Consider the following 12311-nt stretch of genomic DNA (forward strand, 5'->3'; position numbering starts at 1 on the left):
TAGTTTATCATCACACACCTGCAGGAGCCTTTTTGCAGTACACAAAGCTTCAATAATTGTTTCATCTCCAGATGCATGCACCAGTGAATATAGGTGGTTAAATAGAACGAAATACAAAGCCTTCTCTACCTACAAAACCGCTAGCCCAGGAATGGAAATTCTCACTTAAGTAGCTGTGTCAGTCAAGTTTTCCTCAGAAGAAACCCTATTATGAGTCTCAATTGCTCCGGCTAAACGGTTTGAGCAATTCAGAATACTTCCGAACTGGAACAAGTTTCAATTTGAAGCAAAATTTCAGCCTGGATCAGAAAAAGTCCGCACACTGTCACCAGTATCTCACACGAGCAATTTGCTCAGGAAGTGGACACGTAGTGGGAAGTGCAAATAGAGCAAAACTTTACAGTCGAACTTTGTCTGCTCTATTTCTGGCTCAGCCACTTACTTGCTTTGCATGACAGGCCCAAACAACTTTTTTCTGTGCTAGCTCAGTCTAGAAAGCTAAAGCTAAACACCAGGCAGCTGTTAGGACCTTCAGGAGCTGCTCCCATGCAGTCCCTGGCCCACTGTATGTTCAGCTCCTCACCTCCCAGCCTGCACAGCTTCCCAGCAACAGCCCACAGTGGAGTCTCTGGTACCAGACTTCTGAGGCTTTGATAGATACAACATTCAAGGACAAGGACCAAGGCAAGCTGATTGCAGGAATGGAAAAAGCTCACCACTTAGTGGCTGTTATTTACAGGCAGTACTTAAGCTCTTGAATAGACAGACCCTGGGAGTTCCAGGTTCTAGGCATGAGTTGGGAGGTCACCAAATTCTCTTCTGTCACAACACAAGAATGCTGCCTTACATCAAACAGGTGAATCCCAGGATTATCCCCTCAGTACGCAGTCCCCACACGTCTTGCAGTGGAGATGCAAAGCTCTGCATACCTCAGCTCCTGTAAAGCACACTCAAGTCTGGTTTTGCTCTCGGTGTCTCCCAGCTCCTTAAGAGACCAGCTGAAAACACCAGGCTGCTGAGGCTTCTCTAATGCTCCTATGAGCTTCTCACAGCACTGACCCAAGCAAACCTTGCTCCCACTCTATGTGGTTCATCACAGACTTGGACAGGAGTAAATACTGAGCATGCAGCACCTGCTGAAGAGCCTTCTGTCCCCCAAAAGCAGAGGGCATCTTCAGATATCCTCCAAAGGACAAAAGCCTTTCAGTGCTGTCAGTTACACACATCAGTTCATAGTAGTCAACTTCAACCAAGTGAGGATTCCCTCCTTACCTCTGGTTGAAAGAATCAGCTTGCACAAAGATCAGTAACACGCTCTCCCTCCCCACCACCTGTATACACCTCTCTGCTTTAACTCCAGGACATTAAATATCAAGTACAGTACTGAGCAACAGGAGAACACTGCTCTACCCTAGAGAAGTGCAGGTACTATAAAAGCTTTCAGACAGCGCCAGTCCGAAAAGCACAGAGTAGTGATCACACCATGCTCTGCTTCTGCACCAGCAAGAGACACCCTGTACAGTGAGCACAAAGGGACGTGCGGTCACACACACAGCTTCACTGGGGACACGGGTTCTTCGTGGTCAGTCTACAGTCACAGCTACACAGAACGAAGGGAGTCTCCACATGCACTAATTCAGAAGAATGGGCATGAAAACTTAAACACAGGAATACACCAACTCTTTCTGAAGTTGTGCAGTGTACACTCCCAAATGCTATTCAACTCCAGTCTTCTGGATTACACTATTTAATGCTGCAGTACTCAAAATCCCAAACACATCTATTAAAAACACACACATCTCAACCTCTCTTCCTTACCATTTCTCATCCCCTTCACTCCTGTTTTATGCATAAATATGATGCAACAACACTAGACTTGAAGTACAATTCTAAGCATCCATGTTTTCCATGTAAAACCACAACCTACTATGGATTATATTTCAAAGCCTAGCATGCACCTTCCCAACTAGAAAAGGGAAATAGTGACAAACAGGGGCTGCAGCTCAAGCATGTGTTCTACCAGCTAGTAGAATACACAGCTCCAAAGCTGCCCCAACATTCATCCCACGTCCCGCTGCTCAAAAATCACTGTTACACCAAACTGGATGAAACAACACAGCCCCAGTGATACCACCAGGTATGTCTCACCACAGATGTAGAGGCAACAATGAAGTTTAGTTCATAGCAGCCCTTTCCTCATCAAAACACTGTTTCTTCCTCTTCCACCTTCAGCTCCAGCTAGAAGGAATACTCTGTTTTTCTGAAGCCACACACAGTATCTCCCTTGAAAAGAGATGACTTCACAATGGACGCTCATACCACTTGTGTCACCAACGCGGTTGTCACCTAAGGCAGCATTTCAGGTTCTGCTCTAGAAACTCACAGATTGAAAGTGTCACAGATTAAAAGTCCTGTGTAAAAAGCAGCACATAAGCTCCTTGCACTTGGAAAAGTTTAGCACCAACTCCCACCTCAAACCCTTGTAATAGAAATCCTCTAAGTTTTTGTAGAGCAGCTCAGATAAGGAGGATGTTGAAGCTCACAGGGCAGCTCTGGACACAGCCGCTCGTCACAGCAGAGCACTGCATCTCCACACACACACCTTCTGGATTTCCTGGCAGGGTACAGACAATTGCTTCTAACACACTTCTCTTCAGGCTGCCAGGCCAGTAAAACTTCTCCTGCTGACTTCTCAGACCTGCAGAGCCAAGTTTAAAACCAGGAATGGTACCTGCATACAGCTGCACTGATCCAGGTGCAGATGGAGACGAGCGCCCACTGCTGCAGCACAGTCCCAAGCTTTTGCATCCAAGAGGTTATTTTGCCTTCTGAAGACTTTGGTGCAGTTTCCACAGCCCTGCTAACACAACCCCAGACCTAGTGAGGTCTTTGCTTTCAGATATTCCTGAGGGAGACTGAAAACCAGCTGGTTTATCTGAACAAACAACTCTGGAGTTCCCATAAAAGTGGAACTCAAACCTAGAGGATTCAATTACAGTTTGGTATCATCTACAAACCAGAGCCATTCCTGCCGTATCAGGCCCAGCAAGGTTTCTCCAGCTCCTCACCATCTGGGAAGGCTGGTTGGTCAATGGTCAAGTCTAATCTTGACAACGCTGATTTCCAACCAATACCTGAAGCAAGCTGTAGCCAGTTCCCATTTGAGACAGTTTCTGATCCTTAAACAACATGCAGAAGGTTTTGCTTTTAGGAACTTAAAAAGCTAAGAATCCAGCAGCCTTGGGTTTGAGTTGTTCAGGTCCCAGGAGGCCACCTCACCACGGAGTGCCTTCAGCTGGAAAGCCAACTCACAGAACTTCAAGTTTCTGCCCTGTTCCCTACAGCAAAATACCCTTGAGGTTGGGCCCACTGGTGCAGATCATACCATTAACCCGACCCAGCTTAGAGTTGAAAGTATTAATTAGTTCCTCCGCAGAAACGAGGAAGTGGAAAAGTGGTGCAAAGCAAAAGGTGTCTCGCCCAAAGGCAAAGCTGAATGAAACTACTACCACCACACTCCTGAGCTAGTTATCCTGAAAAAAAGCTAAAAAACTCATACAGGAAATGGGCATTTAGGCCCCTAAATCAGATTTACTTGTGTTGATCAGTTCCCAACAAAAGACACCCCTGCTCAGGGGTTCCAGGAAAACACGTAAGGAAGCTGGAGTGTGCTGAAGTGACAGAGCTCCTCACTGCACTTCCCAAGCCAGTCACACCTCAGGCATGGGGGACAGCCGGTATCAAACACAAGTGCTTTAAGTTTTACCTCAAAGTTTATCTCTGCACATCAAGCTCAAATTAGTTTTAAACTCCAAAAGATATTTGCCTTAAACCTTGACATTGTTAAAGTAGTTAAAATTTAAAGTAGTTCAAATTTATTCCGCTAGACAACAATTCTCTCCTAAGTCTACCATGCTCCTGGTAAAGACTGCTTTGGCCATAAACCTATTTTTAAGGATTTTACATTAATGCTAATACAGCCTTTAGTCAAAATAATTAACATGACTAGCAACCTCAAAAAGCCAACCAAGCGAGAAAAGAGCCAGAATCCTCCAGCAGCCAGTTCCAGCAGTTTTAATAAACCTTGGTACATGGCAGCATCCCCCAAACACACTTCAACACACCAGATGTGTGACTGCAAACAGCCAGGGACCATCCACAGCCTGTCAGCTTGGTCTCCAGCATCTCCCTCCCTGCTCCAGTCCAAGCTGTCCCTGTGCTCACACACACAAAGGTCAGATCTGATTCCCTACAGCAGTAGGAGTAGTTACATTTATACAGTACTAAAACTACATTCAGCAATTTGAAGGCAACCATGAGGCTGATGTGGTGAAAATGGTTGGACCCCCTGCCCTACAGCATCCACAGCTCTGCAGGACTTCCATGGTTCCAGAGTATCTGCCGTTCTAAGGTAACCTCTCCTACTAACAGATTCATTTTAATTTTCAGAAAGATTTTAATCCTTTCCCCTTGACAGAATCTGCTCTTTCAATGCTTGAAAAGGCTCAGATCCACTGACTTTGAGTTCTTGCAACTCTGCAAGAGTTAAAAGGCAAGTAGTTCAGTAGCACAAGAATCCAGCTGCATGAAGCACAGGAGTACCCCAGGTACACATTATAAAGAAGCTCTGACGTAACTGTCACCCCCACTTTGTTTTTAAAGCCTGAACAGCAAGAACACCAAAGCAATGAATGTATAACCCTCTCCTGGTGTGGAATCTGCGTACCAGGAAGCCGAGCTGGCCAGCAGAAGCTGCAGCAGCATTCCCTGTCCCAGCGACACAGGAGATCTGTACCGCAGATGGGCTGCACCAGCAGACAAGGCTGTTAACGGAAGGACCGAGCTGTTCCCACCAGCTGCTGCAAAGCAGATCTGGTTGTGCAGAAATAACCCCAAGTATCCCAGTACAGGTAGCTCACAACTCAACACTAATGCTGCTCAACTAGCCGGTCTAACGCATCCCACCCGCGGGCAGTGCTCGTCCTGGCACAAGCAATATTCAAACATCTCAGGAGGTCAAGCAGCTCTGGACTACAAGCAAGCCCATCATCTTCCACAGCTCAACAGGGACATTGCTATGGCACAGAGTGTAGTTCTGCAAAACATTACCTGGTTTTGAGCCTCTAAATTACAAGCAGTAATAAGCCACTGTTGCTCTGCCACAAGACAATGTTTTACTTCAGCACAGCTTCTGATTTCCCCTTCCCCCTCGTTGCAGGGTCCATCAACCAGTTCATGTGGGGGAAACCCATAAAAGCCAAACTAACCTTTTACTTGCTCTCCCATTCAAAGAACTCCAAACAGTGCCCTACTTGTTCAGTTATAGGTAACACATCCCCTAAAGATAAGGCACACAGATGAGGATGTGGCTGAATCCAAAGTACTTCTGCTGAAACCTTAAAATGGAAACCATTCATTACAGCCCATCAGTTATCACTCCCATCCTGCCTCTGGATATCTTCACATTGAGATATATATATATATAAATAATATCTCAAAGAAACACAACAACCTATTTTTAGAAAAATATATCCATGATAAAATAACAATGAAGTTGCTATACTTCATTGTTACCCCCCCACTTGACAGGGACTCTGGCTGGCATAATTTCCTACATCCCAAACGTTTCTCACAAGGAAAGAGCTCCAAGTTTAAGACCTGCATAAGAACCTAAGCAAGAATTAAGAACATCACTGCCTGAAAGGCTCCGGTGAATATACAAGCAGCAATCTGATAGCAGGTTTCACGTTTGAGCTCTTCCGGAGCATCTGCTTCAAGAACAGCTGCTGCTTTGTGCAGACGCATTATCCCAGCTCAAGTCTCTAAACAACCACAAGAACAAGCAAGTCCCTAGAGACACGCTGGGGCAGACCACAGGGGTTCTCGAGCCATCTCACACACCAGCAACAACACTTACCCACCTGCAGAAAACTTCTTGTTCTGCCCTTCTTCCAGCCCAGGAGAGGGCAACATGCAAGAGGCCATTTCAGGTGACACTGTATCAAAGGTTTACCCTTGAGGTTTTCTGCTTGTTTCCAAGCTCTCATCCCTGTATTATCCAAGGACACACACATTTCGGAGAAATCCTCATAGTCTGCAGTCAAGCATAAAACCCAAACGGCCAAGCGCAAGAGCCAGGGGCAAGACTGAGACCTGATACACTGAGACTGATAACACCCTCTAAAAATGCCTAAGCAGCAGCTTTCCTTCCCATCACTCCTTTGTACTCAAGTCTACTGGGATTATTTCCACTTAATCCACATTCCGCGGGCTTTTGTTCTTGCCACAAGGTGCAACAGCAAAGGTCGGAAACTTGCTGTTCCCTCGCTATCCCAAAGGGACGGTCACCGTGCGGGGGACACCGCTGCTTTTCCCAGGACCAGAACAAAAAATGAGATTATAGGAACACCCTCCACGGGGTTTAAAATAGCTCGAGTGTAAACAGCCAGTGATTATTACTCAAGTAGCTGAGCAAGACAGCCACAGTAACTCAAATTAAGAGTGCTCCTTTCCAGTCCATAGCTTAACTACCATTCAGCTTTGAAAGCATTTGGACTGCCAGAAAAAGAGGTTTTATTTACCTTCACATACTTTGTTTCTGTTGGAAGTGTTGCCTACAGCCCTATCACCTCCTTCCTCAAGAGCCACCACTCCGATTCCACTGAAACACTTGGTACTTTGCAGAGCTCAATCCACACCATCACTTTGGCAACACTCTCGCCCCACTTCCCAAGCCTCTAAAGGCTCTTGTAACCTTACACAGCCCCCATTATCCCACAGGATCCTTTATCATTGAAAAGCAGCACGAACAATCAGACCATGAGCGCAATGTTAACAAAGACTCGACACATCCAGCTCCGCTCCTGTTAAAAAACACAGACTAGAAACAGAAGTGCTCTGAAACAGTGTTGAATCCTGAACCTCAGCGCCCACTAAACTGCAATAAAGCACTTTCCCAGCGACCTGGCAGGAGATAGAGCCAGTCCACAGGAACCCTGTGCTATCAGCAGTCACGTTGGGGGGCACAGCCCACTCCCCAGGAGGAATCGCTCCTTCAAAACACCCACAAACACTCCATGGAACAGCCCTCATGTTACACGAAATATCAGTAAAATACATGACTGAATATCACAGAAGAGCAACACTCAGCTGGACAACAACTTCCTTACGTAACCCATTACTGTACGCTTATACGAAGTTTCAATACACTAGAATTATACTTGAAGTCCTTCCCTCTCAAGCTCTATCTATTCCAGGAGCACACATAAGCCTTCAAGCTCTCTTCGATTCTCTTCTTCACTTTAGCTTTAATTTGATCAGTACCACACACGAAGCTCCACAAAAACTTCAAGATAACCTACAATCAAAGCAAATATGTTAACACGTGATCCAAATTTGATGCTACATACATAACAAGACAGAGCTAGCAAAGTGATCTTAAATTAGGCAGTAGATTCACGCCTGGTTCTAGACAAAAGTCAGATTTGCACAGTAATCAAGACCAGAAACCCTACTGGGAGGACTGGCTTCTACAGCCCTGCACGGGCACTCCAAACTGACAGCTACACGTTTAGTAGGGAAAAGGATATAAATTCCCTGCCTGGCTCACGAAGGGAACTTCAATACTCCACTCTCGGGCACAGAGTTTTTTTCCTGCTAAAAGACACTCTGATGATCAAGCAGAGCCGGGTTTTAAGGCCACAGGGGGCTCAACAGCCGTGTTCTCCCGAAAGGCCAGGACACCGAGCGCGGGGCACTGGCCCCCACACCTTTCCCTGCTGGATGACTCAGGCTGTGGAGCAGCAGCGGCTCCGTTACACCGATAAATCACACTATTCGGACTGGTTGAACATGACAAGCTCGCTACACCCCGCGTTCAGTACCCAACCCCATCGCTCCTTGAGGGAGGCTCGGAGCCCAAACAAGCTCCGACGGAACTTCCAGCGTCTCCCGGGGACCCCACGCGTGTCCGGCCCCACGGCCCCGCGCTCCCCAGGCCGCGCAGCCCCCGCCCGGCCCGGCCCCGCCGCCGGCGCCCCCTCGCGGCCCCAGGGCCCGGGCTCCCGGGGCCACGTTGCCTCGGAAGGGCCCGGCCGCCCCCGGGGCCAGAGCACAGCCCCAAACCCCAGGGAGGCGCCCGGGGAGGAGGGACCTTCCCGAGGGAGCAAACAAAGCCCGGCCGGGCAGGCCCGCAGCCCCCGCGCCCGGCCCGCAGCGCCGAGGGCAGCCGGGGAACGTCTCCTCCGCCCCCACCTCCCCCCGGCCCCTCAGGGCGGGCGGGGAAAGGCGCCCGGAGCCCCCCAGGCCGCGGCCGGCAGCGGAGCGACCGCGCGGCGGCGGGCAGGGCCGGGCCCGGCCTCCCCTCCCTCCTCCCGCAGGCCCAGGCGGCGGCGGCCTACCCGGGTTATGTAAGGCGGGCGGCGGGCCGGCGGGGCCGGGCCGGCCGGGGCGCGGGGCGCTGCCCTTACCTTGTGGATTCTCTTCAGCGCCATTGTGTGCGCGAGGCGGCGAGGAGGGGCGGGCGGGGAGGGGGCAGCCCGCGGGGACTATTTTCCGAGGGGGAGGGGGGGAAGGAGGAGCGCGGAGGTGGCGGCGGCGCGGAAGAAGATGGGGGAGGGGAAGGGAGGAGGGGAAGGAGAGAGTGAGGGGGGAGGGAAAGAGGGAGGGGGGCCCCCCCAGAAGGCAGCGGCGGCGGAGGGGGGGGCCGGGGCCTCGGGCGGGCCGGCGGGGCGCGCTGCTCGCTGGCGGCTCCGCTGGGCTGGAGCTCGCTGCCGCTGCCGCAGCTCCTACCGCATCCCTCCGCCGCCTCTTTATGCGCTGGCGCTTCCTCGCTGGCCTTCCGCGTATCACTCCGCCACCGCGCTCCGACCCCCCCGCGGCGCGCTCCGCCGCCCTCGGATGGCGGCGCCGTTGGCGGCGCGGAGTCGGCCGCCGCGACGGGGCCGAGGCCGGGCTGGGGCGGAGGGGAAGGCCCGGGCGGAGGAGAACAGGAGCGGGGCACGGTGGGGACTATTTGTCCTGCGGCCACCGTGCAGAACTCTCCAGAAGGGGGAGGGGGAGAGCGCGGAAGGATACAGCGGCTGCGTGAGGCGCGCCTCGTCCGCGAGCGCGTGTGACGGCGGCTTCTCGCGAGAAGGCGGCACCGGAAGAAGTCCCGGCCGCGCCGCCGCCGTGGGGCCGGGGCTGGGCCGGCCCGGGAGGAGCCGCCGCCGCCCCCGCAGGTCCGCGGTTGTGGAGGTTGAGGCCTCAGGAGGGTCCGAGGCACCTTCCCGGCCGTGGGCTGGGGCCTGTGGGGCGCCGCCCGGTGGTGACCCCGGCTGGGGCAGGCAGAGACCCCCGGGAACACATGAAGTGGCGCCAAGAGTGATGCTGGTGACAGCGGGTGCCCTGCGGGGGTGACACTGGCCCAGCGACCCCGTGGGTAGAGACACGGGGCTGGCGGGGGGTCACGCAGTTTTAGGGCTGGGAGAGTGGGGGAACAGAGCCACAGAATCCCAGAGTGTCAGGGGTTGGAAGGGCCCTGGAAAGCTCACCCAGTGCAATCCCCCCATGGAGCAGGAACACCCAGATGAGGTTACACAGGAAGGTGTCCAGGCGGGTTGGAATGTCTGCACAGAAGGAGACTCCACAACCTCCCTGGGCAGCCTGGGCCAGGCTCTGCCACCCTCACTGAGAAGAAGTTTCTTCTCAAATTTAAGTGGAACCTCCTGTGTTCCAGTTTGAACCCATTGCCCCTTGTCCTCTCACTGGTTGTCACCAGAAGAGCCTGGCTCCATCCTCCTGACACTCCCCCTTTCCATATTGATCCCCAGGAATGAGTCCCCCCTCAGTCTCCTCCAGCTCCAGAGCCCCAGCTCCCTCAGCCGAGAGTCCACCCAGCAGTTCACAGTGTGGCTGCATAATAAAGGTTTGAACCATTGAACAGGCTTTTATTTACATGGCAAAGTATCTCCAATACAACACCGTGCTTGCCGAGCGTACCGGAGACACAGTGTTGAGTGAAGAGCACGAGCTCGGTGACTGAGTGCAGGACTCAGGACCCTCCCTGTGCCCGTGGGGCCAGCGGTGTCACCGAGGGAGACGAACGTTCTCCAGCAGTGACAGCGTCCATAGACCCAATGCCAAATGTAGAAGTAAAATTAATTCCATCCAGCATCTCCATGGAAATCAGCGGTATGGACAATAATAGGAATTGTTTGCAGGTGACTAAGCAGCTTGTATCAGAAAAAAGGCCATCGGAAAATGTTTCTGGGTGCTGCCAACGATCTGAAGGGTTCTGTGTCTTATGAGGAGAGACTGAGAGAGCTGGGGCTGTTGAGCTGGAGAAGAGAAGCTGAGAGGGATCTGATCAATGGGATCAGTATCTCAGGGTGGGTGTCAGAGGGTGGACCAGACTCTGTTCTGTGGTGCCCAACGCCGGGGTGAGGACAACGGGCACAGACTGAAACACAGGAGGCTGCATCTGAACATGAGGAGCTGGAGGGTGCTGGACACTGAACAGGCCCCCCAGGGAGGTGTCACGGCCCCAACCTGACAGTGTTCAAGAAGAGACTGGACAACGTCCTCATGGTGTGACCTGTGGGGTGTCCTGTGCAGGGACAGGAGTTGGACTCGATGATCCTCGTGGGTCCTTCCAGCTCAGGACATTCTGTGATTCTGTGACTTCTCAGAGGTCTGCACAGCAGCCAAGATTAAACTCATCTCAGAAAAACAAGTGTTGGATTTTGTCCCCAGATTGGAAAATTATTTTTCCTTCCCGGTAGCAACAGAAGCAGTCTGGATCGCTGCTTTTTCCTTGTCAGGCTTCGAAAAGTCCTCTCTTGGTAGAGCATTGTAAAACTCAACCCAGAGAATCAACCATTTTGAAAATAAAGAGATCGGAAAATAGTTTTGTGGTGGTTTTAGTACCAGGGATAACTATGACCTGCTGGTTTTTACCAGAGGTACATGAACTTCTCAAAGAGATAAGAGATGGAAGTAGGAAAGTAATTTTTATTGTTTTTCACAAAATCCGTCCCCTGAGGGCTGCAGAAAGGCAAATCTGGGTTGCAGGTTTTGAGCTTCGGCTGTGGCTGTGGGTGGGTGACGTGAACTTGCTGTGGGGAGTTGGACACTGGGCCGTGTCTCTGTTTCCCTCAACATTCACAGTTAGATCTTGGCCTGGTGTGGCAATAGGTTGGACACTTTCCATGGCAGCTCAGACACGTCTAGAAACGCCGTAAGATGCAGGAACCATCAGGCACAAGCAAACATTAACCTGAACGACAGGGAGCGGAGCCAGGGAATACCTGGCCCGGTTGAGCTCGAGGTCAGGCTTTCCCCTCCTGGCTTTTTGCCCCATCGCACCATGGTTTTCACGTCTTTCACGTTCTCTTTCCCCTTCCTTTCTTGCTTTGCTGAGGTTTCTTGTTTAGATTTCCCCTTTGCGGCCTTGCCTGCAGCCCTTTCTCACCACCCAGCTGCCTCGTGTCTCTCCATTTCTGCTTGTCAGGAATTCCACATCCCACCTGCTGCCTGTCTCCCTTGCTTCCCTTCGCCTCACCTGTGACTGTTGCCGGTGTCCCGCGTTTCTCAGCCTCTTCCCACCCCTGCCCCAACACGCAAACAGTGGCACTGACCCACATTCTAAACCGAGTGAAAGGGCCAAACCTGGCTTTGAGTTCTGATACTCTGGTGTGCTCTATAATTCAGTAGCACAAAACATTAAAGAACAAGCGATGTTTGCAGTGTTCCTATAACTCATCTCACCACAGTAACCATTAAACTTCTAAAAAAAATCGAACATTACTTCATAATTCAAGCCTTAATTTACTAACTAGTTCCCCATCTATTCACATTTTAACCTCTTATCCCCAAGGACTACATGTAACCCTCTTAAAAATGCAGTGTTAACTCCCATGTGAGATACAGTTAACCCTGGCCTTGCTAGACTAGCATCTAGGATTAGGAGTAGCTTGGTTTACTTGAACAGGACTGTGGGACTACACCATACATAGTTTAAGTATCAAAGTTCAGAAAGCCGCATGCAGCTGCTTGCTGGTTTGGCCACAGAGCTACTGAAGTTTCAATAGCTTCATACCCCATGAGAATGCCAGAGCAGTTAATTCTAAAGGTGTAATTTAAGATGTCCCCAGCGCACACACTTGCCCAATGAATAAAAAATATTCATTTTTTCCCATCCCACCCTGGTCCTGTTCTCCAGAAGGACGAGTTCTGGTCACCAGCACCAGAGAAGATGCTTTTGGCTGAGGTTGCTCCAAAAAGTCCCAGCTGTTCCTCAGCCATCGCTGCGGAGCAAACGTTCCCGGTCA

At 51.1% G+C, this 12311-nt stretch overlaps 3 protein-coding genes across 4 annotated transcripts in view; all 3 read right to left on the reverse strand.

Annotated features, from left to right (window-relative positions):
• Positions 1–8795, reverse strand: part of UBE2D2 (ubiquitin conjugating enzyme E2 D2) — a 29452-nt gene extending 20657 nt beyond the window's left edge. The window contains exon 1 of the mRNA XM_082063521.1: positions 8469–8795. Coding sequence (XP_081919647.1) covers positions 8469–8492 — 24 coding nt within the window. The 5' untranslated portion in view covers positions 8493–8795. The remainder of the gene's footprint in view (positions 1–8468) is intronic.
• NDUFA2 (NADH:ubiquinone oxidoreductase subunit A2) overlaps positions 1–12311 on the reverse strand; it is a 165750-nt gene that overhangs the window by 110308 nt on the left and 43131 nt on the right. The window lies entirely within an intron of this gene.
• The window catches only part of CD14 (CD14 molecule), a 62275-nt gene that overhangs the window by 17098 nt on the left and 32866 nt on the right, over positions 1–12311 (reverse strand). The window lies entirely within an intron of this gene.

This window comes from Streptopelia decaocto (genome assembly GCF_964273445.1).
Source record: "Streptopelia decaocto genome assembly, chromosome: 12".
NCBI lineage: Eukaryota > Metazoa > Chordata > Aves > Columbiformes > Columbidae > Streptopelia > Streptopelia decaocto.